The sequence below is a fragment of the Sminthopsis crassicaudata genome, chromosome 4, assembly GCF_048593235.1.
Source record: "Sminthopsis crassicaudata isolate SCR6 chromosome 4, ASM4859323v1, whole genome shotgun sequence".
NCBI classification, from domain to species: Eukaryota; Metazoa; Chordata; class Mammalia; order Dasyuromorphia; family Dasyuridae; genus Sminthopsis; species Sminthopsis crassicaudata.
The window spans coordinates 12,776,046-12,803,939 of NC_133620.1; the positions used below are offsets into that span (position 1 = coordinate 12,776,046).

General features: G+C 45.2%; 1 protein-coding gene across 2 annotated transcripts in view; it reads right to left on the minus strand.

The window, feature by feature from the left end:
- ALG6 (ALG6 alpha-1,3-glucosyltransferase) overlaps positions 1-26,342 on the minus strand; it is a 34,551-nt gene extending 8,209 nt beyond the window's left edge. For both annotated transcript variants that reach the window (XM_074265753.1, XM_074265754.1), the window contains exons 1-9: positions 26,201-26,342; positions 19,783-20,097; positions 12,710-12,794; positions 8,852-8,941; positions 8,214-8,302; positions 5,461-5,543; positions 4,752-4,816; positions 3,577-3,768; positions 634-769 (exon numbers count right to left, since the gene is read on the minus strand). In XM_074265753.1, coding sequence (XP_074121854.1) covers positions 634-769; positions 3,577-3,768; positions 4,752-4,816; positions 5,461-5,543; positions 8,214-8,302; positions 8,852-8,941; positions 12,710-12,794; positions 19,783-19,864 — 822 coding nt within the window. In that variant the 5' untranslated portion in view covers positions 19,865-20,097; positions 26,201-26,342. The remainder of the gene's footprint in view (positions 1-633; positions 770-3,576; positions 3,769-4,751; positions 4,817-5,460; positions 5,544-8,213; positions 8,303-8,851; positions 8,942-12,709; positions 12,795-19,782; positions 20,098-26,200) is intronic.
- Positions 26,343-27,894: the final 1,552 nt, after the last annotated feature.

The following is a 27,894-nucleotide window of genomic DNA, read 5'->3' on the forward strand; positions in this document are numbered from 1 at the left end:
CGAAATAAAGAAGCTGGATCTTTCACCAGAATTCCTTTAAAACTTCTCTTTTCCGCACAAAACGGGCCAGATCTTCAGGGTCAGAGGCCCGAAGGACATGTCGCCTCTGGCTTCTGCTAGTGCTCCTTCAGAGAAGGAATCTCCCCGTGCTGGCTGGGGGTCAGGTTAGCTAATGACTGACTTTAATGTACACCGATTTTTGTCATGCATCAAGAAGACTGATAAAATTGGGATGGGATTCAAAATTTTCAGTTAAAAACGAGCGCCAATAAAACTGCCCTGATTGTTTCTGAGGTTTTCCAGGTGATTTCTTGGCCTGAAGGAAGAAACAGGAGGCTGGCTAACCTCTCTCCCAAGGGCCGCGGCCTTCGGAGCCACCTCTTCTGACACGGCCATTTACTAGGGGATGCATCTCCCATAGGCCGAGATATGCATCTGACGAGGGCACCGCTATCAGCTCCTCATATACTGTCCTAGAAGGTGCCAGCGGAGCTCGGGGTTAAATCCCGGATTAAGGAACTGGCAAAGAGGGCGGATGGGAGGGCTCAGCTCCAGTTACACCCCTTGTGGGTCTTCCCCATGAAACCCCTAAAGTCACGGAGGAGGCTGCTCAAGGAAAGTCAGCAAACCTGCCTCAAAGAGTCCTCGGCCAACTGGGAAGAGTCTTTTTAGCACCTGCAGGGTCTGCTCCCCTTCTGTACAGAATGGCAGCCAGCAGACAGCAAAGGTGGCAACCACGGTAGCCGTGAGTTTAAGGAGCAGCAGCAACCTGGGGCAGAAAGACAAACAGGGTGGGGGAGGTGGTTAATCCTAGAGAAGACCCTCCTGCTTCCTTCCCTCCCTTCGCATGGAAAGCCAAGGGACAAAATGTAAAAGGGCAGAGGATCAGTGATATTATCACACCCAGAGGCTGGCCAGGAGAGGGAGGGAGAGGAGAAGGGTTCTGGGGGAAGTAACCCATCTAAAACACAATCAAAAAAATTCCCATCTGATGAAAATGTAATCTCCAGGTCCAAAGACAAAGGACATGTTCTCCCTGTCTACCATTTAACTGTAGCAGGAAGAAAAAAATAGCATAACCAATTTAAAAACAATTTCTCAAATTTAAATTCAAATAAGAGGGCAGGGGCAGCTAAATGGGGCAGTGGATAGAGTGCCAGCCCTGAAGTCAGGAGGACACTAGTTCAAATCCAGCCTCAAACACTTAACCCTTCCTAGCTGTGACCCTGGGCAACTCACTTAACCCCAATTGCCTCAGCAAAAACAAAAAACAAACAACGGGGCATAGAGACTGGACTTTAATTTTAATTGATTTAATTAATTCCTTTAATTGGGATGGGGATCTCCAAGGAGAAAATTCCCTCCACCAACACAGGTTAGCATCTCCCTAAACTCTTGGAGAGCTTGCTAGAACTCAGGGGCCCGTAGCCAGTGGGGGTCAAAGGAGAGAACTGAACTTGGATCTTCCTGGCTTTGTGACTGGCTCTCAATCCACTAAACCCCAGTCACTGTCTCACACTCAAACAATGCTATCAATAAAACGATGCAGCAACATTCAGCATGGTCTCAGAGGGGCTTGGGAAGCTCTGGGGAAGAAAATGGCCCAGCTCTAACTGTAAAACCAAGCGTCCCACCGCCTGCATTTTGGATTTCCTTCACAGGCTAATTGTACACCATTTCAAAGTCCGATTCTTTTTGTACAGCAAAACAACTGTTTGGACATGTAGACATATAATGTATTTAACTTATACTTTAACATATTTAACGTGTATTGGCCAACCTCCCATCGGGGGGGAGGGGGGGGAGAGAAGGAGGTGAAAAATTAGAACAAAAGGTTTGGCAATTGCCATTGCTGTAAAATTATCTATGCATATATCTGGTAAATGAAAATTATAAAAATTTAAAAAAAAAAAGCTGAACAGAAGAAAAATAGATAACAGAACGGTGAGTGCAAGGCTCCAGAATTCCCCAAAGATGACACCTGCAAAGGCCCGGAAGGAGAGCTTTGAGATTGGGATGGCCGTATAGCGATGCACAGAATGTCCCAACATTTCAAATGTACTTTGGGCATTTCACAAGTGGAATTCAGGAAGGAAAAATGGGAGCGCGGGGCAAACCTCGCTTAAAGGAAACATCTCACAGAAAGGGGGGAGCAGAGCTCCATAAGGCAGAGGAGAGGAAAGAAGAATGTCAAAGGACTACACTAAGGACAGCCCAGCAGATGGAGGACATGACTAATACCTTCCCACCATGGATCACAAAACTGGCGACTTAGAGTGGCTGCAGATGAGCAAATCTTTGGGTTTTGGACAATATTCTCTCAATAGGTAGAGGAAATAATATGGAAAACAATTGTTCTGAGCTTCAGTCTGAAAAAGGAAAAACTGGGCAGAGAAAATGAAGCCATCAGAATTAAGAAATCATGTGACTCCATCAGCAGGATAAAAATACTGAGTGTGGTCCCTGAGGAGATGGACCTTCTCCCCTGGGGTCTGCAGGCTGCAGCACTTCCCTGAGATGACCTGATAAGTCACCTGCACTGGATGGACCTCCCTGCTGCTCAGAAGTTCTCTTCTGTTCCCCTGCCTTGTGCTCCAAGCCCCGCTCCTAACACCCCAACTATACATGCAGGAGAGGCTCTAGCCTCTAATGTACTAAGATACTTGATAGGGTTCCTACAACTGCCCCCCAACACTCAATCCAATCTCTCCTTCTGCACCTCTAATCTTATCCCCTTTTGTTACCAAATGAGACTGTATTTGGCGCATAGTAGGCCCATAATAAATGGTTGTTTCCCTCCCTGCGGCCCCCATTTCCATGCCTTGGTTCCACTCATCATTCAGATTCCTTTACCCCAAACTCCCTCTTTTTACTGTATGAACCTCAGTTCAAAGACCTAGCCCCTCTTCCTAGAAAACCATTTCTCTGTCTCCTCTAAAGTGTCCATCTCAGGATTTAACCCGTTAAAAGCCAGAATGATTCAGACACTAGCAAGAACTAGTCCCAAGTGAGCTGACTGAACCAAGTCTGCCAACTGGATAATGAACCTGGAGGCCGAGGACAAAACATCAAGGCCGCTGTTCCAGGCTGAGGCAGACAATACGGCATAATGCTCCAAGGCGTGGTGACCAGAGGTGAGAAAGGAAGAAGAGAATAAGGAGGAACACAGCTGGGACTCGAAGAAAACCAAGGAAGGCTGGAGGAGGCAGCGAGGGACAGACATGCATCAGGGGAGGGGGCTCTGAGCCCTCCATCCTGGATCCTGGGGTGGGGGACAGAGGAGCCACTGGAATTAACCGAGTGGAGGATGACAGGGTTGACCCAGTCAGATTTCCCTCTTGCTATAGGAAGATCAAAACAGATTTACTGCATTCTGGGAAGAACTCGGTGACCAAACTTTAACAATGCAAACTGCACACATCCGGGGGTGGCCTGTGACAAGGGAATGAAATCAGAAGGGGAGCCAGGAGGCCGTGGAGACCCCAGGCACGACTGACCGTGGGACCATGGGAAATGAAGGATGCTCAACTTGGAGGGCACCAAATGTATCCCTGGAGCCATTTTCTTGATACTCACCCCTTTCCTCTCAGGCCCTTCTTCAAGCATTTGCCCAGCAAAAAGCAAAAGAATGGCAGAGAATGGTAAAGTTCCATCTGTTTGTAATTTAATGCCAGGCAGAATGCCAATGACCCTGGGACATCCCAGTCGTGAGACACTCCAAGAACAGCCCACAAAGCTAAGCCGAGGCTCACACAGTTATATATGTTTCTATATCAAGGAAAATATCCACCGGAGGCCAAAAAGCCTATCCAGGACTGCACAATTTCTCAGGTGGAATAAAGTACTCTAGAAAACTTCGAATATTCTTTAAAAGATAGAAACAAATAGAAATGAATCACTGAAGCAGTACTGGTGATAAAAAGGTAAGGAAACCCAGATCTGTTCGGGATTAAAAGCTCTACACTGAAATTTCTCCTCATATAATGGAGCAAGGAAGCAACCGAGTCAATGAATGTTCAGTGCATTCAAATCTTGAAAACAAAAAGCATACCCAATGGGCACATGTTCAGGTACAAAGAACCCCTGATTTCTCCTACGTGTGTTCAATCACCAGAAAAAAACCTGCTATATTAAAACACTACCAGTTGTCGTAACCAAAATGCATCCTATTTTCATGGCACTTTGTCTTCCACCAACTCGTTTTTATGTGTAAAAACTAAAAAATTAAAAACAAAAAAGCTGTTAATGAAGCAATCACGTTGCTGTGCATTATGGCTTCTTCTCTGGGACAGATGGGGACAATGGGAACCAGGCTCGTGCCTCAGAAGTGACTTCCTGCAGTTTTCGGGTTGAATGTCAGTTTTTTGAGGCTCCTCCAGGGAGGAAAGGAGACCGTGGACATGCCGGCTGCCTCCCACAACTCCCGGAGCCCGACGCAGGGCACGGTTCTCCAGCACCTGGGCACACACCCACATATACAGCAACCGCACTTTTCCTCAGCTTCCCACAGGAAGCTGAATACTTGCCACCATTTTCCTTCCAGGCCAGCCAGGCGTGAAAACACACAATTCATCTGAACCCCAGAATGGCAAGACTTTTGGGAAATCCTGTTTTTGGTGAATAGGACAAATGCCTCAAAGCAAGTACTCTCTCAAAACAGAAATTCAATCATTATCTACACAGCCCCAGCAGCTCCCTAAGCCTGGAGTTCAGAACACCCAAAGGCTTTATTCTAAGTTTGGAAAGGATACTGAAAATGTCCGTAGTCGATCAGAAGCAGGCCCGGATACAGCAGTATGCAAAGGACGTTTGCAATCTAAAGAGAAACAGTGCACAGGGAAAAGTGACTGCACCCAATGAAGCAGAATGGCCCCTAAGCTGGAGGACTGGGCCTTCAGGGGCTATTTTCTCCCCAGCTACTGAAAGTTTCTTTTTCTGCTTAAACATCTAACTCCCTGACTTAAAAGGGCCGCCAAGTACTGCACTCTCCTCCAATGGAAAGGGCAGAGCTCTAGAAGAGCAGCCACCAGCAAAAAGGCTGAGAAGAATGGGGGAGACTCTCAGAGTCACCCCTCAGACCTGGCTGTCTTAGGAAAGAAAGTCTCTGAAAGAGAAAGAGGGACACAGAAACTTATCTCCTTGGCAGCCCCTTTCCAAATCTCTGCAAATCCCAGAGACCATCCTCAGGTGCAGTATAATCACTCCCCTAGCAATAAATACAAAAGGAGCACAAATCCTCCAGAATTCATCTTGCTATTGTTATAGAAGGCATTAAAACAACTGCTGTAAAATAAGTTTTTCTAACTGAAAATCTTTAATAGAAGATAGACTGTCCTCCAACAAGTAGCATGGCTCCGTGGAACTAATACAATCTGTTCTTCAGCTTCATTCATTTTGAAGTTAACAAGAAAAGGATTTCCATGAGAAGAGAAATGTAAACTAAATTCTTTGGATACTTGCCTTCTTTTTGGTTGAAGTTTCTTTTAAATAACAACAGTATAAAACGACTGCAGGTACATAAATCATCAAATCGGCAATCAATACTGCAAGACAAAAAACACCATCCGTGAACATCCCTTTGGGGTCTGCAACGGGCCAGCCCCGCCCCCCCATCTTTCCAGGTGCCTTCCCCTCGGGAGGTGTGCCAAAGCTTCTTGCCCACCACTAAGAGGCACCTCCCTTCGTCCTAAGTGATCAGATGGACACACAGAACAAGCTAGATGGATCCACGGACTTCCAAGTCCTTCTTCAAAAGCAACACAGAGAGAACAGAGGGCAAAAACCACCTTGGGCCTTACAGCTCAGCTGCTGCTTCTGGCTTATAAACAGCCTAACTTTATTCTTCAAATGAAACCAAAGCTATCTACAATCCTACGAAAAGCTGCTCTGAATAACTACTGATTAGAGAAATGCCGACTAAAACAATTTTGAGGGACCACCTCACCCCTCTCAGATGACGGAAGGGGAAAATGACAATTGTCGGAGATGGAAAAACTGGGGCACTAATGCAGTTGGCTCAAGCATTGAGGAGAACAATTTGAAACTCTGTCCAAAGGACCCAAAATTGTACACACCCTCTGACTTAGCACTATCAAGAAATCAAAGAAAAGAAAAAAAGGACTTTGTGTACAAAATGCTGATAGTTGCTCTTTTAATGCTGACGAAGAACGGGGAGGTGAAGGGATGCCTAGCAATTGGGAAATGGCCGAACAAGTTGGGTTTATATCGTGATATGCTATTGGGCTCTAAGACATGACAAGCGGGATGTTCTCAGAAACACCTGGGAAGACTTATATGAACTGAAGTGAAGTGAACTGAGCCGAACCAGGACACAGTAAGAGCAATATTAGAATGATCAACTGTGAATGACTCCGCTTCCCGGATTAAGACAATTCCAAAGGACCCACGATGAATACTGATGATTGAACGTAATTTTTTTTACTAAAATGTCTTGCTCTTTTTTTTTTTTTTTTTTTGGCAGCAAGGCTTATATGAGAATGTTTAGTAGGATTTCACATGTATTATTAGTATACTGCTTGCCTTCTCAATAAAGTGGGAAAGAGTCTAGGGGGAGGAAGAATTGGGAATTCAACATTTTTAAAAATGCATGTTAAATAAATTACAATTATTTTTAAATTAACTAACTTGAAAAAAAAAAAAAGAACACAGAGTCCTACTTTGTAGAATAAAAATCATTTGAAATTAAAATAAGAACCATTATCCAAGCAGACTAGAGAACTGTTTACATAACCATCATTCATTCAGAAATGCTGACCTATACAGAAGCACTGATCTCTTGAAAAAGATGACCATTTTCCTTTCTATTTAATCTAATCAGATTTAATACCAATTCTTTTAAGACCAATAGTACCATCATACTGGCATAATTCAGTGGCACTATCTCCCCCTGTATTTAACTTACAACAATGAGAATTATATAAATCCTTTAAGCAGGACAGAGCCAAACTGGGAGGTGTGACCAGGCTTCGGCCTTCTCCAGTGCTCAGTGCCCTGCGTACCATGAGCTTTTTGATAAGCTGAGTGGGCCCCTTGAAGCATACCCACCTAGAATCTAGTCATTCTCCTTGAGCAGAAAGAACTACTGGGAGACACGGACTGAGCTGGCCTTCCTGGTCAGCCAGAACGTCCCTGCTGGGCTCTCTCTGATCTCCCAGTAAAGCAGGAAGAAGGAAGTGTTTTGTGGCCATGGAAGCACCTGACTGACGTCCCTTTGAGAGTACAGACCGCCTTAATCCTCAGTTTTCCTGCCATTCCTGTACTGATCTGTTTTTTCTTCTTCTATTCGAGTAGAAGTCCTGGCTCCTGACTTTCTCCTGGTCAAAGCTTAGCTGGATAGAGTTAAAAGTAAAATTTATATCAAATGCTTCCATCATGACCACATGAGATTCATTTGTTCTCTAATACAGATATCTGCTTTTAGGACAGATTCTTAACCTAAGATCCATAAATTCTTTTTTTAAAAAAAAATTAGCAACAAGTTAAACATAATCGGTTCCCTTTATGGTCCTATAAATTACTCTTAATACACTGAAAAATATTATTTAGAGAAGGCTAGAAGGGCTGCCTAAGGTTCAGCCAGCCTGCCAAAGGAGTCCAGGACACAAGAAAGGTCAAGAATTTCTGTCTTAAAGAAACATTAACCTTTTTTCTTCAGGTGTAGGTCTAGTTTATACATTGTACTATCTTGTACCTTGTAGGTAAATGAAGAAATATCCAAAGGTAATTTTGACTACAGATAATTTTCTCCTTCCACTAACTTTAAAATTTAGCCTCTACAAAAGATGTGACTCTATCATTTAAAAAACAAACAATTAAAGTGAGAGAATAATTTACCTTCATTAATGCTTCTAAAATGAGGAAACTAAAATGTCTTGAGTTATGTTGGCAACAAGGTAATACAAGGAGTATAGTACTAGGAGTTAAAACAAGGAGTTAAAAAGACTTGAGTTCAAATCCAACCCCAGACACTTACTAGTTGTGTGACTGAGCAAGTTACTTCACCTGTTTGCCTCAGTTTCCTCAATTGTAAAAAACACCTAGTCACCATTAACTAGCCTTAAGGACTGTTCTCAGGATCAAAGGAGATAATATCTGTGAGTGCTTGGTACAGTGCCCGGCACACAGTTGGCACTACACAAATGCTTCTTCCCTTCTCCTTCTCTCCTTAAATTCAAACCACTATGCTCTCCTACCTGTGGAACGCATGAATAACTTATGCTGATCGCTCTCGTAGCCCCGGGATGTGTGTAGAGCAATCCAGTCTGGATTGATAAACTCTGCTCTGTAAAAGAAAACACGGAGGTGCTTGAGTCCTGATGTCCTCTGATCTCTTCGCCATCAGTGCCGTCCACAATAAGGACATCTAAGCTTATGCTGAGAATAAGCCACGTTTGTTCTGAGGCAACATGATCACGAGAGACCTTTGGCTTTGACTGAAGATCTGTGAGACCATCATGCTGTGAAGAAGGGTGGCCTAGAGTCGCCACAGGGCCTGAAAAGCCCTTGCTGAGGCTGTCCCCAAAAGCACTTGCTGAGCCCCACAAAGGGCAGGGTGGGAGGGGGTTCCCTAGAGAGCATACAGCCCCGCCCCAAGAAGCACTGCAGACCAAGAGCTGGGTTTGGCGTGAGGAGGCCTCTGAGCCACATTCATCTCTTGGCTAGAGTATGTGAAAGGGAGAAGTGGGAGACGAGTGTGGAGAGAGGCCCAAAGGCCAGACTCAAGGATTCAACGTGTGCCTTCTTTGCCAGGAGGCCCATGGGTGGGTGTGCCCACTCTGGCAGCACGGGACAGCAAATGAAGAAAAAAAGACGTTCAAGATGAATAACTTACACGTAGGCACATAAAAGACTGTGGTAGGCTGTAAGAGGTGGATAGTCTAGTCCCCAGTACTGTAAATTGTTATCACTGCTATTGAAGTACCTGAAAAACAAGAAAATATGTTCTATTAGCCCGAGTTCACAAAAAAGAAATTTACCAAGAATTCAATATCTCATCTCATTTTATTTCATTTCAAATAAAGCAAACTGCTAAATTATGCTACATAACATAAATGAGTTTGTCACTAAGCATTTTAGTCTACCCCACCTCTTTTTTTCCCCAAAGGTGTGTAAAATTCATCTTAAACATGTGCTAGCAATAGGTACTCAAGGAAGAATGTATATAATAATACATAATACAGATATTATAATTCATATAATATACATAATATATGACTACTGTTAGTAGATTAAGAAAGAAGGGTTATTTCCCCAAACTCTGTATAACAAAATAGACTGGGAAAAGAATGTCCCAATCAATCAATAAACATTTATTAAGCACCTATTTTATGTCAAGAACTGTAATAGGTGCTGGTTTTTCAGTCATTTTAGTCATGTTCAATTTTTTGTGACTCATTTTGGGCTTTCTTGGCAAAGATACCAGAGTGGTTGGCCATTTCAAGAAAATAAGTTATAAAAATAAGACATAAGACCCTTTAAATAAGACTCTGGAACAAACTGACTAGTCTTTCATAATTGTCTGGGACAAGAAGAGAGGCCAGATGATACAGACAGGGCTTTGAATGCCAAACTGAGGCGTTTGCATTTGATCCTTGAGGCAGTAGGAAGCCACTGGGGTTTATTTAGTAGGTGACATTATCAGATCTGAGCTTAAGGAAAAGCACCTAAGTGGCTGAATAGAGAATGAACTGGAGGGACGGGAGCCTTAAGGCAGAGAAAGCCCCTCTCACCCTCCAAAAGCTACTGCCATGATCATCATGAGGTGAGGTGTAAGTGAACCAGGGTAAGGCAGCGAGTCAGAGAGAAGGGGACAGTGGAGAGACGTTAGGGGAAACTGACCAGAGATGCTGCAGAGGGGAAACTGACCAGAGATGCTGCAGAGGGGAAACTGACCAGAGATGCTGCAGAGGGGAAACTGACCAGAGATGCTGCAAAGGGGAAATTGACTAGAGATGCTACAGAGGTGAAACTGACAGACTTTGGCATACTGGATATGAGGAGGGAGAGATAGTGAGAAGTCCCAGACTGGGAACCTGATGCACTGGGAGAATGGTGATGCCCTCTGCAGTAATTACCCACTGGGAGGCTAAAGCTTAGTGAACTAAAAAGAGCTTTCCCTTTTTTAACCTATCAATGTATAATAGCCACTAAGTAAGTAACCTTTTTTTTTTTTTTTTTTTTTTTTTTACTATTTTAAATGAATTAGCAAAACTTGATACCTACAAATGTAAGATGAGACACGTTCACAGCATCAACACTCTCCTCATAAAACACAATACCAAAAACAAAGGGAAAAGGAATTTCTTCAGGATAATTTTGAGCATCTAAGATAAAACCTTCTCTGCTAGAAAAAGGACTCTATTTCAAGAAAATAAGTTAAAAAATAAGACATAAGACCCTTTAAATAAGACTCTGGAACAAACTGACTAGTCTTTCATAATTGCCAGAGGCATGTTCTTGGCTTTTCCAGGCTATCCACTCAGAGGCAGAAAATTTTTGACATTTATTACAATAAATGATATTTCTTGGATTCCTCATAAGCTGCCTAAAGTATCTTATGAACAACTGATAATAAATCTTATTTCTTTGAGCTGCATCTCTATTCCTGAGCTCACCATTCAAAACTGTTCGTGCTGATGCTATTTATTCTTTTAACTGTACCTGAATATTCTGCAAATCCCTCATAAGACTCCTTTTACTTTACTATGACCATTCTAGTTGCTAGTATCAAGTGGTCAAAATGGCCACAGTTTAAACAGCAGCAGAGGCTATCACTCAGGAAAACCTCCTTTGGGCCCATGACCTTGAAACAACATGGGATGGTGAGATGAACAAAGGATGAATGAAAAGCAAAGGGTTTCCTATGTGCCGAGCATGGTGCTAAGTCCTAGGTAGACAAAAAGAAGCCTGGCCTCAAGCAGTTCTACCAGGGGAGACCATTTGCTTAGAAGGGTCCAGATGCCAGAGAGATAGGAAGAACTACTGCACAGGAAAGACGATGCAGATGCATTTTCTGCAATGTTATTTCCACTGAGAAAATCCCATTTATCTGCAATGCTGAACCACTTCACGGAGCCAAGGACTTGGGAGGGGGAAGGGGATTTCTTTTCCAGAACATTAGTCGCTATGGCTAGTGGGAAAGGGGGTGAGTGGTACAAGGATTATGGCAACTTTTAAGGCATTAGGGTTCTTTCTGTAGCATGGCAGCGGCCTGATAGGGTGCCATTATATTCCTGTAGATCTTGGGGATCCCCGCCCACACCTGGCAGCTGGTTGGGGAAAGGATGTCATTCCCCTTTCTCCCTGATAATGATAGGGGCTGCCAACAGGGCTTGTGGTCTGGGGTGCCATCTTATCGGGGGTCGCTGACTTTGAACTGCCTCCTCCTGGGTCAGAGGTGGATGTTAGTGTGCCCTGCCTAACACATGTCACCTTCCATGTCCCCTAAGTGTTGCGCTGCCAGTCTGCCCCCTCTGTGGTGCCCAGTAAGCAACTGGTCTGAGGACTTACAACCCAGGATTAGGGCTGGGAGGGTCACAAGCAAAGCTGGGCCAATGCTCTAAGGGACCATTCTGGGCTTCTTGGCTTACGTGTGTGTTGGTGGCAATGAGGTGAGGGCAGAGCCTGGAGCCCAGAACAATGGGGAGAAGCTGCAAGGAGGCCAGGCGATGTCAAGACAAAGTCTCAGTCACATGGCGGGGCGGCTCTGAGCTTGTGAGTTTCCTCACTAGAACTAAGGCTTTACTGGCCACATGGTCTCGCATGAGCCAAGCGGCTTCATAAGGATCTCACTGGACGAGCAGGCGTGAATGGGCTGCCATCAGTGCCCTGGTGGGCCTTGGTGAGATACACCCCTCCCTCCCAGCCTGGAGCAGTGCTGCTTTCCCTCTGGGACGGCCATGAGGATGAAGCACCAGCCTGCTCTCCAAGACTAGAGAAGGCCAGCTCCTCCTCCTGTCACACTTAGGGTTAGTCTATTAGTTTTAACCCAAATTTGCACTTTGCACCTATTACAAGAGAAAACACTGGCCCGCACATATACCCATTAATGTGGGTTAGGGCTGGTCAGGGAATTTCCGCTCTGCACACCTGGCAGATGAAAGACAGGGAGATGGATCCGATGGAGAAGTTTAAGCAAAGGGCTTAGGACAAGCTGAGGAAATGGGTCTCCTCTCCCACCCACACAGCCCTCACTGCGGCACAGCAGGCCTTCCTCTTCCCTGACTCTCTCCAACTCTTTCCCCATGGCAGCATCTCCAAATCTCACCTCTCAGGTCTCCCCAGCTGCTCAGCCTGAGGACCCCATGACGGCATCAACCCTGACTCCTCCTGGCTCCTCCAGGAACCTGATGAGGAGGTAGCCCTCATCCTTTCTGAGCCAATCCCTCTTCATGTGCCCTTGATCCCCCCCACATGGTCCTCTAGCAGATGGTCCTATCAATCACCCCACTTTGGTCTCCTCTTAGGTGGCGGTTCCTTCTCTGCTGTAGTCAGACATGTCGAGTCTTCCTCATCTTTGCGATGCAGTCTACTCATTCACCCAGAAGAAGATCCCCATGCCAGGGAACAGTCCAGAAAACAATTTTTTTCAATAGTGGAGAGATTTTTCATTTATCTGGTTATTCTTCCTCATTTTGAAAATGCTTACAGGAGAACTACAAACAATAGGATTAAGTTAAATTATCCATACCACTGCTTGACTGGTAAATTAAAAGTAATTTCTTGCCAGTGTCTCTGGGCTTCATAATCTCCAAACATGGGAGGTTTTCCAGCACCTGGAGAGAAAATGGAGGAAAAAAAAGGGAAATGGCGTTTGAACACATCTGCAATTGAGTTTTATTTGCATAATCTTTCCTTTAATCCTTTATCTTGAGGAGCTGTTTTTATTACTACTCTCCCAGACTGACAAAAGCACACTAGAATTGGGCACTGGACTGCAAAGCCCGTGACTCCAAGCCTCAAATACTGGATCTATGATTGTCAATGTGGGTGTTCCCGTCAAGAATTCTGTGGGGCTCATTCATTGACCTTTCACCCAACATGCATTTGGACCCTTTCTCTTGAAGGAAGAAAGGAAGGAACAAGCATTTACTAAATTCCCATCATGTGCACTTTGCAAATATTATACCATTTGATCTTCACAACAATCCTGTGGGGTAACTATTATTACCCTTATTTTACAGTTGAAGAAACTGAGACAGAAAGAGTCACACCACTTGTATCCTAAATTTGAACTTACGTTTTCCTGACTCTACACCCAGCGTTGTATCCACTTCACCACCAGTGATAGGCCATACAAGCTACCATCTTGTTAGACCTCAATACACCCAAATAATTCTTCCATCCACTTTTTTACTCATTTCTTTGATCACATCTTTTATCAAGAATTTATAAACCAGAATGCAAACTTTGAAAATGGGGAACTGCCTACAGATTCTTTAGGGCCCTCTCTCATGCCTTCCCCCTAAGATATACTTTTCTTCATTAGAAAAACTAACAGATGTATTTCTTTTCATTTGCCTCGTCCTCCTCCTGAGACTCCCAAGATTTCTGAGTTGGAAAGGTCCTCAGAGCCATCTAACCCACCAACCTGCTCTGATAGTTATGGCTTAGAAGCCTTTAGTTTGGGGGGTTCAGCCCCCCCAGGGAGGGATGGCGTTTGGGGAGAACTCAATCCTGAATTTGTCTCATTGTCACTACCCTAACTACTATTTTAGTTCTTCCCTCTGGCACTAACAGAACAAATCTGAAGCGGAGAGTGCTCATTTCTGTGACACAGAGAATTATATCTTCATTTCTATAAAATTAAATGAAAGGCTGAAGCACTGATGCATTGTTTTATTGAGACCTAGGAAAAGAAACAATCTCCACCATCTTTATCGATTTCTTCTGACTTAGAAGGAACAGACAGGACCTTCTCACGCTAATGACTACGACCACTTCGACCGACCTTCTGATTTCTTTACTTTGATACCCGTGGGAAATCCTATGTCATGAGCTTTTGCTTCTAAAGGTAGTTAACGCCGAATAGTGGCTACAAAACTCTAGGCACGTGGGGGGTTTTGGATTCTTTGAATGTCTAGATGATCCACAGACCACTTGAGTGTTATTATTCAGGGGCACCACATGAATCAACCAATCCACATTCATAAAGTACCTACTATGTGCTTCCAATTCTTTTCTCATTCTCCTAACTCTTAGAGTCTAGCTTCCAACCTCATATTCCATTGAAGCTACCAATGATCTCGGTTCTCATCGACCTCTCTCTCTGTAGCCTCTGACATCGCTGTACACTCTTGCTTCTTTGGGTTTTTAGGATATGTTCTTTCCTGGCTCTCCCCCAATTTATCCAACCAATCTCCCTCTGTAATATTTTCATCAAGGTCTCTCCTGGGCCATCTTCTCTTCTCCTTCTACATAATTTCACTTGGGTGATTTCCTCATTTCCCATCAATTCAATTATCATGTCTATGCTAATGATTCTCAAATCTACAGATCCAGCCCTAAGTTCTCTGCTGATTTCCAACTGCCTTTCAGATATTTTGAAATGGATGCCCAGTAGAGACCTTAAGCTCAAAATGTCCAAAACTGAAGTCATTCTCTTTCCCCTAAACCTTCCAGACTTCCCTACCAGAACTGAATGCCCTCCCAGTACTCCTGGCTCACAACCACAGTGCTGTCTTTCACTCCTTACTATCTCATTCTCCATATCTAATTTGTTGCCAAATCTTGTTAAATTTACCTTTATAACATCACTAATCTTTGCTCCCTTCTCTCCTGCTGCTGCCGCCACGCTAGGGCACACCTACATTACTGTATGTTAGTCTCTCCCTGGCCATTAAATGGTCAAAGTGGGTTTTTTCCCTTCCTCCTTCTCTCAATAAATTCCAGTTCTCCCAATCACTTCCAGGACAATTATAACATTTTCTCTTTCATTCAAAATCTTTCATAACCCAGAATTCCCCAGTCCTTCACTTGCCATCTTTCCAATCTTCAGACATCTTTCTCTCTAATATACACACACATACTCTTTGCCCTAAGTGGCAATCACCGAGCAGACACAGGGAGACTCTGAGCGTGACCTCGATGTTCCTGCCCACGTGAGCAGCCTCGACCACAGCGACAGTATCACTCCTAGAAAGGATCCCCAGCCACTCCTGTCCCTTCCCTCTGAGGTGGGCCATCTCCATCACAATGTCAGCTCCTCAAAGGCAGGGCTCTCATCCCCAGGGCTCCACATGGCCCCTGGCACACAGCACTGAATAAATGCTTTGGCACTTACTGTATGCCGAACCTGGGCAGGGAGAGGGCAGTAGAACAGAGCCCATCCTGGAGCCAAGACTCCTACTCATGAGTTCCAATCTGGCCTCGGTTACTAGCTGTGTGACCCTGGGTAGTCCCTTCACCCTGTTTGCTTTAGTTTCCTTTTCTGTAAAATGAGCTAGAGAAGGAGATGGCCCCAAACAGGGTGACAGAGTCAGACAACTGCAAAACAAGAGAATGTGCCCAGCTTATGCTAAGCACAGGCACACAAGCACAAAAAAGGAAACTGCTCCTTCCCTGGGAGAGCTCACATCCACATCCAGGGGTGATGGGCACTCCCGAAGGAGGTCCCCAGTCTGAGACAATAGCAGTGCTTCTCCGACCACAGTTCTTGGGAGCCATGGGTACAAAGGAGAGGGGGAGCAGCAGGGCCTCTGGTGTTCTAGTCGGAAAGGTGTGCTGGCAGCAGAAGGGCAAGACAGAGGAAGAGCTGGACGGGTGCTTCCAGCAAGGGCAGCATCCTGTAGATTACCTCCTGCCAGGCGTGTGCTTCCAGGGCTGCTGAAAACAAAAGACTCGAGCCCTTGCTGTCTCCTTAAAAATGTGACTTTTACTTCTGGGAAACTGTTTTGGAAGGCTGGGGGGAGGAGGACAAAAGAAGCTGAAAAAGTTGTAGCTTCATCTCCTGAGCTCAGCCTTCTCCCAAAAGAAATTTGGAGTTGAGTTTTGAGAAAAGCAAGTGGAAAGTGCCCAAATCCTTCTGGCTTCTTTATGGCCTCCCTAATGTATACCAGCCTGATGACAATAACCAACAGCAACTGGTCCCATTTACTCACAACTCACAACAGCGTTTGTCTCTAACACACACTTTGGTCCTTAGGCTGTTTTGGATTTTCTTTGAGCTATTTCACATAAGTTTCATCATCTCGACAAAACTAAAAGTTTCTTCACCATTCTGTATTTTATAATTTTATAATTTATAAATACTATAGATTAATGCACACTGAAAAAAATATTTTCAAAACCAAACTGAATCTGAAGGAGAAACAAAAAACAGACTAGTCACAAATGACATTATTCCTGAAATAAGTGACAGATGGTAATTTTATATTACATTTCTTATACAGAAATAAAATTATCCATTATTATCAACATTTTTCTATAATCTTTCTATCATTTAAGAAGGCTATATCCCTTTTCTGCAGCTCTCAGCTTGTTGAGGACCTAAGGTCAAAATGGATCTTACACAATCTCCCAGACCCCCAAAATCCAAGTATCCAGATTTTCCCAAATTGCTCTAGACTTGCGGCCAATGTGGAGGAATTTATCACCATTCTCTACCAAATAGAAGAATGGCTAATGACTCTCTTTAGGCTTGAGAAACAAGTTTCTATCCAGAGTCTGACCTAGTTCAATAAATTCAGCTGACACTGGCTATGAAATTAGTACTTAAGTTTTTTTAAACTGCTAAAGTGCCCTTAAACCAACCCAGAAGGACAACCGAACTGTACCTAAGGGAGCTTCCCTTGGGAAGGGCAAAAAGGATTCCTACCGCTGTGATCAACTCCACAAATTCATTTACACTCAATTCAGAATTAGACAAAGAAAATAGAGTACTGGGTATCTCTATAGCTTCAGCTTTGTATCTAGTCTTATTCTCAAAAAAAAAGCTGTTTTTGGCACATTTAATATTTATTTCATATTTTGATTATTGTGTTATGCAGAATTATGTTAAAATTGAAGAGACAAGAACTTGCCTTGGCTGCAAATATAACATATGATAATGGCTTAAAAAGGAAAATCTTACATTCTCACAGAGCAGAATTTGGCTTAAAAACATCTGCAATAAAATCTAATACCTTTAGGGAGAGTGGAAATACTGTAAACATAAATGGAGGGAAATTAATAATCAACTGAGCACTGCCTATCATACCTGTAACACAAATTATTCTAAAGGAAGCTACAAGGCACAGGAAAGACTGCCAGGCCTGAAATCAGGAAGATCTGAGTTCAAATCCAGCCTCAGGCACCAGTTGTGTAATCCTGGTCAAGTCATTCAACCTGTTTGCCTCAGTCTTCATTTGTAAAATGTACCTCACAAAACTGTTACAAGGATCAAATGAAATTCAATTTATAAAGTCCTTAGCACTGTGCCTGGTATACAACAGTTGCTTAATCTATGCTTGCTTCTTTCCCAAAATGTTTTAAATGGTAAGCACTAACCAGTGGCCATTATGTAAAATACAGGAATTGAAATAATTAGGAGAGATTATAACTATGTAATCAACTTTAGTGGCTTGTGACCCTGTCATTGAGGCTCCAGGACCCTACAAGATGCCAGGACCCACCAGACTACTACTTTTGGAACTTTTATCTGCTGGCTATTTGTGACAAGGGTCAAAAGAAATGATTACTCAACAGGTAATCTGAAAAATTCAGACAGTTCAGAGAGAACAGAGGGTAACCACAGATGGCATATTGAAATCAAAAATGGAAGAGAGTAAATTAGAAAGATAATATAAATGAGAGGTTTTCTTCTCTCTGCCATCATACTTGATTTTTGGACAAGAAAGGAGTTTCCAAGGAAATTTAACCCACAAGCTTCCCAATCGTCGTCTGAAAACATGACAAAGTAAATGAAAGCAAGCATTAAGGAAATACATGATAGTAATTAAAAAAGGTGGGCTTTAATTCAGAGTGGGCAAAGAGTAGCCTTACCATGCTACATATCATAAGCGCCCATAAGAAAAAGATCGCTGACCTCATGATTGCTCATTAATTATTAAAAAGTCCTTATCAACTCACAAGCAGATTCTTAATATGACAGAATAAATGCTTTTCTGTCAAACATGGAGACTCGCGTCAAGTCAATGAAATGACTAAGAACCAAGAAAAGCAGGTATCCAGACTTCCCAGAGGTTTTGAAGTTAAAACGCATCAGACAATGACAGTGAAAAAGTGTTATGGAATACTAGGCGTTAGATCCGCATAAAGCAAAATACTGGGACGCAATAAAACGCCCCTTTGCGTTGTGATGAACTCCAACAGGAAAGACAAGCAGTAGCCGTATCCTTCTGGGGCAGCAAAATGGAAAAACTGTAGGGAAATCCAGTACCCTAAGGCAGCTAAGAAACTGCCCTGAGAACCCAGAAGATCGGAGAGAAACCAGTCCTTTCTATGGGAGGACACAGGGGAAAAGTACATAGTCTATCTCCCTCACAGCCAGCTTCCACTCGGGCCTTCATTCCATGGGCCACAGACATAACTAAGTGAAATTTCAACCCCTACCCTGAACCCCCTGCCGCAGCCCACTCAGCTCTGATAACATGAAGCTAAGAAGGCCACCAGGAACTGCCCATCCCTCCTCAGGCAGAGACTGACACTATTGGCAGGTCAGGAGAATATGAGCTCACTGCCAAGGACCAGCTGGAGAATTTTAAAGGTGATACTGAGGTAAAGAGGCGGGTCAGAGGCACAGGAGCTGCTGTTGGCAACATCTTCTACTCTGCTCATTCATTTTTCTTCCTTTCTTACAACTGATCAAACGCCCATGGCAGGCCAGGACCTGAGGTTGCTTTAAGTTCTTGACTCCATGGACATTTGTGAAGAGTTCAAATGAAACCACAGAAGGACGAAGCACCAGAAAGGGACCAATGGACGACCAGAGGAAATGAGGAAGCCCCTTGAGCTCTCTCACCTGGTAGGGAAAGTCCATCCCTATAGAATGGCTCCCCACCACGTGGGCAGCCAGGCACATTCCGGCTGAGGCTGCAGAAGCTAAAAAGAGGGACTTTGGGGGACACCCAAAGGGTTGCCCCAAAGTGGGTGGACAGGAAGCAATGAGCAATACAGGAGCAGCTTGTGTAGCAATAAAGAGCTCCCAGAGGGGAGGGGCGTCCCCACCCCTTCAGACGCTCAGACAGCAAAGACTGGGGCACACACAAGCTAGAGGGAAGGGGACGGGCACCCAGGCCAGGATCCTGCTCTGCCTGTGATCACTGCTGCCCAACTCCTGCTTATTCATTCTGCCAGTGAACCCTCATGCTCAGCCTGGCTCTGGCTAATGCATCAACTTACAGGTTTTGAGCTGGAGGGGAGCATAGAACCTGTGGTTCAGTCTCTTATCTGACAGAGTAAGAAACACATCCCCAGGCGGTGATGTGACACAGGTGGTACAGGGCGCTGTCCTGAGACAGCCCGTCCTGTACTTATGGTTCAGGGGCCAGGGTCCGCCCAGGGGAAGTACCGCCCTCACCACCACAGCCCACTGCACCTCCCTGGCACCACGCAACACGGATCTGCTTTATACCCAATTAAGGGCTCAGCCAAAAAGAGGAAGCAGGATCCCATTAAATGGTCCAAAGAAAATTCAGGAACGATTTTTTTACTTTATCAGTGAGACCTAAATGTTTTGTGTCCTATTCTCTGAATTTGCAAACTGTTACCAAAGAGATTAAGAAGAGAGCATTTTACATTTTTACAGCCGTCAGCACACCTTACCTGAGTAAGAGTTCAGAGAGACTGCCCAGCGGACTGTGAGTCCCACGAGGACGGCAACGGTCATCGAGGGCCATTCTTTCATTGTGGTTCTTAGCTTGGATCACAAAGAAGGAACAGGCCCGAGACACATTTGCAAATGTCCACTCGGTACTTTGAGAGAGGTGCACTTCCCTCACCTCTTTTCCTGGCCAGGGAAAAATGTCGATAGTCAAGGGTGATGGCTTGTCTGCAGTGGAGAATTTCAGCCAATTTCAAGGGCTGGCCGCTTCTATGTGCAGAATCAGGAGGGCTTATCTGTTACATCAATGCAAGAGTCTAAGAAAAGAAAACAAAAATCAATTCAATGACTTTGAACATCAAAGACTTTCAGCTTTCTCTGCCTAACAAGGGTTAAGCCATCAGATTAGTCCCTGACTTCGGAAATGGGGATGAGGGAAGGAACCATGAGAAGTGCAGCTCTGCTCATTACCATCTGTGTGACCCTGGACAAGCCACCTAACTTATGTGGGCCAAGTTTCCTCGTTTATAAATAAAGGAGACAGCCTGCTCTAAATCCCACAGCCTAAATATGAACTATATGTACAATTCTCTTCTCAAATTTCAACCAGAACACAGAAGAGATGGCTAGCATGGCAAGAATGTCAGCAACGAAAGAGTGTGATCAATTCGGGGGATGTCTGATATTAGAATTAGAGAACAAGGGGATAAAAAAGATAATTAATGCAGCCCAAAGCACATTTTCCGGGGCAGCTGGATGGTGTAAAACGCAGAAAGCCAGGCCTGGACTCAGGAAGGCCTGAGTTCAAATTCATTATCAGATGTTTTTCCAGCCATGTGATTCTGAGCAAGTCATTTAACACTATTTGCCTCAGTCTCCTCATTTGCAAAATAAGCTAGAGAAGGAAATGGCAAATTACTCCAGTGTTTTTGCTGAGAAAACCCCAAAAGACATCACAAAGAGTTGGACGTGACTGAGACAACTGGGCAACAAAATCACAAAGCACAATTAATTACAAAGATGTTTCTTTACCCAAGCAGAACTCAACCTCAGACTTAATTCTGGATGAGGATCGTTGGGTACTAAGAAGAAATGAAGACTTGCAGCTATTGAATTCCCCAGAGCAGTCCCTGGAAATTACTTTCTTGACTTCTGGTTTTCTCTTTCTTCTTCTTCACTCTATTTCATGTTGGTAAAGTCTGATGAGGAGCTCAGAGAATGGTCCCAGAATGCTTCAACAATACAGAGCTTCATCCAGGGAAAACCACAGAAGAGCAGTAAACTTACATAGTTATTGCCGAGTCTCACTTTCTCAGTCCTTTTCCAAACTGGGGTTTGAGAAGGAAATGAACAAAAGCAAAGCTTCACTCCCGAAGGCAGCGGTCTCATCAATCATGGGAAAAATTTAGATCTCAGTAGACAGAACGTTAAAGTCAGGTCAGGTCAGGTGGATGTTGTTAAAGCTGTTTCCAGTCTTCTCATCTTTATCCTTGCTTGTTTTGATACTGGTTTTTAGCCTTGCATTCAAGAATCATAGATTCTGAGCTGGATGGGGCCTTGAACGGATGTCTGGCCCAAGGTGGGAAGCAGCATCCATCTAATTGTTAGTGGTCATCTCCCACAGGTGCAAAAGCAGCTGGTTCCGACACAAATGCCACATCAGCAATCAGTCCTGCCCTGTCTGTGAGGCCACGATCCATTTGCTGGCCCAGATAGCAGGAGGAATGGAGCAGAACAAACCAGTTCCCACACAAGTCCTCCAGAAAAGATCAAGCAAACGAGAACCAGAGCAATTAGTGATTAGCCAAAAAAGGGAGAGATTACAGGGAGCACCTTCATTCAGCCTGAATCACCCAAAGGGGATAGCCCAGTGGCTGGAGTCACTAAGGAGGGGGCCCAGCCAAAGGAGCAGGAAAGAAGCAGCCTTTGAGCTTCCACACCAAAAGCACCAGGGCAAGGCAGACTGAGAGGAAAGATGGCAAATCCTCTACCGAGAAGGCACTTATCTGTCAGCAAGCCCCAGGGCCCCTGCCAACTTCAAGGAGCTCAACATTGTGCTCAGGAGCATGACCAGAGCCTGGCACCTGGAGCACCTTGTTCTCAGCAGAAATTAGGGGGCCAACAAGAAGACAATGGAGATCAAAGTGGAGCCTGTAACCCCACCTGAATGTGCAAGAGCTGCCAAGCTCCAAGGAAACAAATAATTTCTTTTTTTTTCCCTTATGTCTATTATACTTTTCTTCTCTTAAAATTCTCCTTTCAGGTTCAGGATGTTTGTTTTGCTGGTGCCTATTCTCTTCTCAATATTATCCTTTCTTTTATGTTCCCTGGTCCTACTCTCATCCATACTGAATTTAAAGTAAATAAACTGTTTACATGGGGAAGAGGAGGGTGTCACAGCCTTTTATTTAAAAGGAAGAAGCAACTTCAGAATTGGGAGAAGAGATTCTAATAGAGAATCTGGACTTGAGAGACTAGATCAAGTATGGTGCAAAAGGTTCCCTCTAAATTCTATTAAAGAAGGGAAATATGGAGCAGAGTCTTTGAGTCTATGAGCATTGAGGAGAGGAGCCTGTAGGATGAGGAATGTCCCAAGAAAAAGTTAACTCTTTCCCAATCCTTCTGGTTTATCCATTGACATTATTAACACGCTGTGTTGCTATCCTAAGGGGAAACAAATAATTTCATAGTGACTACAGACTGATCCATACATTAAAAAGTATGGTTTGTCCACAATGTCTATTAAAATTTCTGGAAGAGATTTTTTAAAAAGGATATTATAAATGAAATGAGGACTCTTAAGGAAAAGAACTTAAAAAAAAAAAAAAAAGGTTTAGCACAGAGAGTGTGAAATTTTACACAAATAAATGGGTTCCTGATAATTAGAATGTACAAATAAAATTAAGGATTCTATGAAACAAGAAATATTACAACAAAATTGGAATACTTAAAAAAAAGTTAAATTATCTTATTGAAAACAAATGATGCAGAAAATGGATCAAGGAGATAATATAAGACTCATTAACACTACCAGAAAACTAATTAAAAAAAAAAAAAAAACCTCAATAGCATAATAAAACAAATTATAAATGAAAACTGCCTAGATTTATTAGAATCAGAGGGCAAGGTGAAAATAAAGAAAATCTATCATTTATTTCCAAAAAGAAACTCTAAATGAAAACTCTCAGAAATGCCACTCTTTAACCCAAAGCTTCTGATTTAAAAAACAAAAAATAAACAAAAAGGCAACAAGTGAAAGAATTCAAATACTAAAGAGCCAGAATTAAGATCCCACAAGACTTGGCACCTAGCATGAGAAATAATAGGAAAACTAGGAATATGATCTTCCAAAAGGCAAAGGATGAAAGTTTAAAACCAGGAATAACTTGCCTGGCAAAGCTAAATATAATCCCGTAGAGGACAAATGGATCTTTAATGAAATTTTAAAATTGCTTAGAGAATAAATCCTCAAAATGCAAAGGCAAAGAGTCAGCTGAAATCTAGGAAGGTAAACACATTGGAGCAACTGGAAGGGATGACAGAGAAAAGACTGCTGTTGTAGGGTCAGACAGTTGTGTTCAACTCTTCAGCGACCCCATTTTGGGTTTCTTGGCAAAGGCCCTGGAGTGGCTGGCTGTTTCCTTCTCGAAACCATTTTATAGACTGGGAGCTGAGGCAAACAAGGGTCTGGCCTCTACTCGTGTCAGGAAAATGAATCTTCCTGACCAAAGGCCAGACACTCTCTCCACTGATCCACCTAGCTCCCTACAAAGATGACAAGTATCTATAGCGTAAGGAGGAAGAAGAAATGAGCCACGCTTCAGAACCCTCGTATCTTCCAGGGTCGGACCTAAGGGTGGTTTTGCTCTGCTTTCATTCTTTTAAGTGAAGACAGAAAAGCAAAGGAAAAAGGAAAAACTAGGGAAGAAAGAGGGAAAACTGGCAAGGCTTATGTGAGTTATCTGGGGCAAGAGAAAAAATGTACACACGTGAAGAGATGGAGGAAGTATCACATGAACCTCATTTTCCTCGGAACTGAACCAAGAATGGCTGAATACACACGTGGGAAACCATCCGGGAAACAGGGAGTTCAGGGAGAAGGAAGAAGGGCTTAAGAGGGAAGGGAGGAGGAAGGCTTAGGCAGAAGTTTGCAGCTCATCAGGGCAGGATCAGCCACTGAGTCCTCCGTCAGGCCTTTCTCCCAAAGAGATCAAAGACAGACACACACACACACTCACATTCAAACATACACTCACTCACTCGCACACACTCACACAGACACACTCACACAGACACACACATACACACTCACACACACGTACACACACTCTGACACTCACACACTCACACAGACACACTCACACACATACACACTCACACACACGTACACACACTCTGACACTCACACAGACACACTCACACATACACACACAGACACACACACACACTCGCATTCAAACATACACTCACTCACACACACACTCACATGCACACACACTCACTCGCGCACACACACATTCACACACAAACATATACACACTCACACACACATACACACACTCTGACACACACATATACACACTCACATACACACACTCACAGACACACATACACACTCACACACACATACACACTCTGACACTCACACACTCACACAGACACACACACACTCACATTCAAACATACACTCACACACACACGCGCACACACACACACTCACACACAAACATATACACACTCACACACACATACACACACTCTCACACTCACACAGACACACACACTCACATACACATACACACAGACACACACTCACACACACATACTCATACACTCACACACTCACATACACATACACACAGACACACACACACTCTCACACTCACACAGACACACACTCACATACACATACACACAGACACACACTCACACACACATACTCATACACTCACACACTCACACAGACACACACACACTCACATTCAAACATACACTCACACACACTCACACGCGCACACACACACACTCACACACAAACATACACACACTCACACTCACATCACACACTCTCACACTCACACAGACACACACACTCACACACACATACTCATACACTCACACACTCACATACACATACACACAGACACACACACACTCTCACACTCACACAGACACACACACTCACATACACATACACACAGACACACACTCACACACACATACTCATACACTCACACACTCACATACACATACACACAGACACACACACACTCTCACACTCACACAGACACACACTCACACTCACATACACACACTCTGACACTCACACAGACACACTCACACATACACACACTCACACACTCACATAGACACACTCACACATACACACACTCACACACTCACATAGACACACTCACACACACACAGACACACACACACTTTGCAGTCACTTTGTTGTCCAAATAAATGCAAACACAAGTGATGTTAATCAGTCAGGAGCTGGCGGAGCGGTAGTGAAGGCGTTGTGGGAAGTGAGAGGGCTGGTTTCCGCGCACTGCCGGAGACCTCGGGGACAAGGGCGGAGCAGCCTCCGCCGCTCCCCCGCGCGTCTCCCACAGCCTCCAGAAGACTCCATGTGGTTCCCCTCCTGACAGTGACAAGGTGACCCGGGGGGACCGACCACGGAGCCTTCCTAATTGTTACACGGTTTGGGGCAGGTTTGGAGAGGGGTGAAAAAGCGCGTAACTTCAAAAACGTCCTGGCCAATCCTTCCTCTCTCAGCGAGGTGAGAGGCCGGATGGAGGCTCGGCCGCAGCACAGGTGGGGCTGACTTGAAGTCTGTGACCCTGGCCATTTAACCTGCCCGCCTCAGTTTCCTTCTACGTAAAATGGGGATAACAAGCGCGCGCCCTCCCGGACACCGGCGCTGTCAATGCTGCCGTGAAAGGTCCCGGCGCCGCCGGACCGCAGTTCCCTCATCTTCCTCGCTGACAAGGATCCAAGGCCATTCTCTCTTGCTCCCGAAGGAAAATGCTCGGGCTGCTGGATGTTTGTTGCATTGCCAGAAGAAGGGACGGCTGAGAGTCTCCGTGTTCCCCTCTGCAAAATGGGAGCAGGGGCCAGTCCCTCCCAGCCAGGGGCCCTGCTCTGCAGGAAGGTCTGGGGCAGAGGTTTTGGGAACAGAAGGCGCGGAGGACGCCAGCGACAGAGGCTCGGAGGTGGGAAGAAGCGCACCGCGCATGCGCCCTGAAAGGCCCCGCCTCCCTCCCCACCCCCGCGGCGGCGGGAGGCCACGACATCCCTTATGCCCAAGGCAGACAAAGAGGGTGCGCTGCCCCCGCTCTTCTTCCCCTTCTTGCACGTCTGGGGCCGGGCCGGCCTCGCGACCCGGCCTCCCTCTTCCCCAGTCCAAACTCTTACCCCGCTGCTCACAGTCCCCACCGGCCCTTGGGCTTCCCGCCCGCCGCCTTCCTCGAGAGCGCCTGCGCGCCGGCCCAGCCGAGTACTCGGCCCCGCCCTCAACGCGCACGCGCAGGGACGAGCACGCTGGACGTCAGTTCGGAGCGGGCGGGGGAGAGGAAGAGAGAAACCGAGAGGAGGGCGGGGCCTGGATTGGGAGCCGAGCCTGGACGCGGAGGGCGGGGCACGGAATACGAGGAGGCCGCGGGGTGAGCCCCGGGGCAGGTGGAAATCCCCCGGCTCGTCTTTCGCGGGAGTCCCGCCAAGGCCTGAGGAGCGGCTTCGAATTCCTAAATGGGGCTGGCCAGCGGTGACCCGGGAATCCCCTGGCCCCGAGCACGGCCGCTGAGAGCGGCATTCAATGCCCGGAGAATTCTCCCAGGCCTAAAGTGTCCGACTCCGGAGCATCTGGCGCGAGAGGGCGTGTCCCTGGTTATTTTGTATCCACAAGCTTTTGTAGGCTGCTACATTGTATCCCAGACTATCCCCCAAGAGCCGGGGTCTCCTTTTACCACGTGACATCGCAGGAGCTCCGGGCTTTGACCACTGTCATCTTACAGATGGGGAAACTGAGGCAGGCAGCCACTTGCCCAGGATCGCACGGCCAGGAAGCGGCTGAGGCTGGATTCCCCTGTCCGCTGTGTCACCTCGTTGCTCTCTAGACCCTCGCTCCTTGGCCCTGTATCCCTCGGTGAAGGTTTTGGGAAAAGCTTTTAGGAGAAAACGTTCCGCGACTGAACTAGAAAGGCCCAAAGTGTCGGCCCAGGTAGCCTGTAACTTGTCTGCGATGATGAGTCTGACCCGGAAGCGGAAGCTGCTCCCGGCTCTTTGGAAAGGCAGAAACTCCTGAGTGCAAATTCTTCCTCAGACTATCAATCCGTAGCTGTGAGACCTTGGATAGGTCTGGCTCGGTTTCCTCACCTGTAAAATGGGAACCAGAAGAGCATACAGGGTTGTCGTGGGGACAAATAGGGTCACGTGGGATATTTGTGAAAACAAATGAGTGGGTTTTTTTTGTAAAGCATTTAACTAAACAAACCAGAGAGCTTGTGTGAATGAGGGGATGGGAAAGGAAGGATTTGGGGTTCTGTGGCAGAGATGCTAGGAAAGGGTGACCGCAGCACTCGCGCGTGTGTGTGTGCGCGCGCACACACACACGAATCAGTAGTGCTCAGGGACTGACTGACTGAAGCGGAGGTTCTTTCCTGTATGTCAGGCTGCAGGGGGGGCCCTGTTACCAGACAGGAGCCGCATTAGAACCAGGGAAAAGGCCAGTTTAGGCCATGTTGAGGAGCCCGTAGAATTCTCAGGAAGAACTACCCAGCGGGCACCTGGACATCCCCAGGAGACGCAGCCAGGTGTGAAGTGCCTTCTAACCAAGCTCCAAGCTAGCTTGTTTCTGGCCGAAGCGACAGCAGAAGAATCCAGCAGCCCCGGTGGAGTTTCTGTTGAGCCTTAAACGCTGAATAAGATTTCAAAAGAGGAGCTATTTGGAATAATGTTCACACCTGATTTTTCCATTGTACTTTAAGATCTGCAAAGCATTCTACACATATTATCAACTAAGCCTCTACAAATATTCTCAGTTGATCCTCACAACAACTAGAGAAGCTAGGTATTAATATCATTCCCATTTTACAGCTGAGAAAACTGAG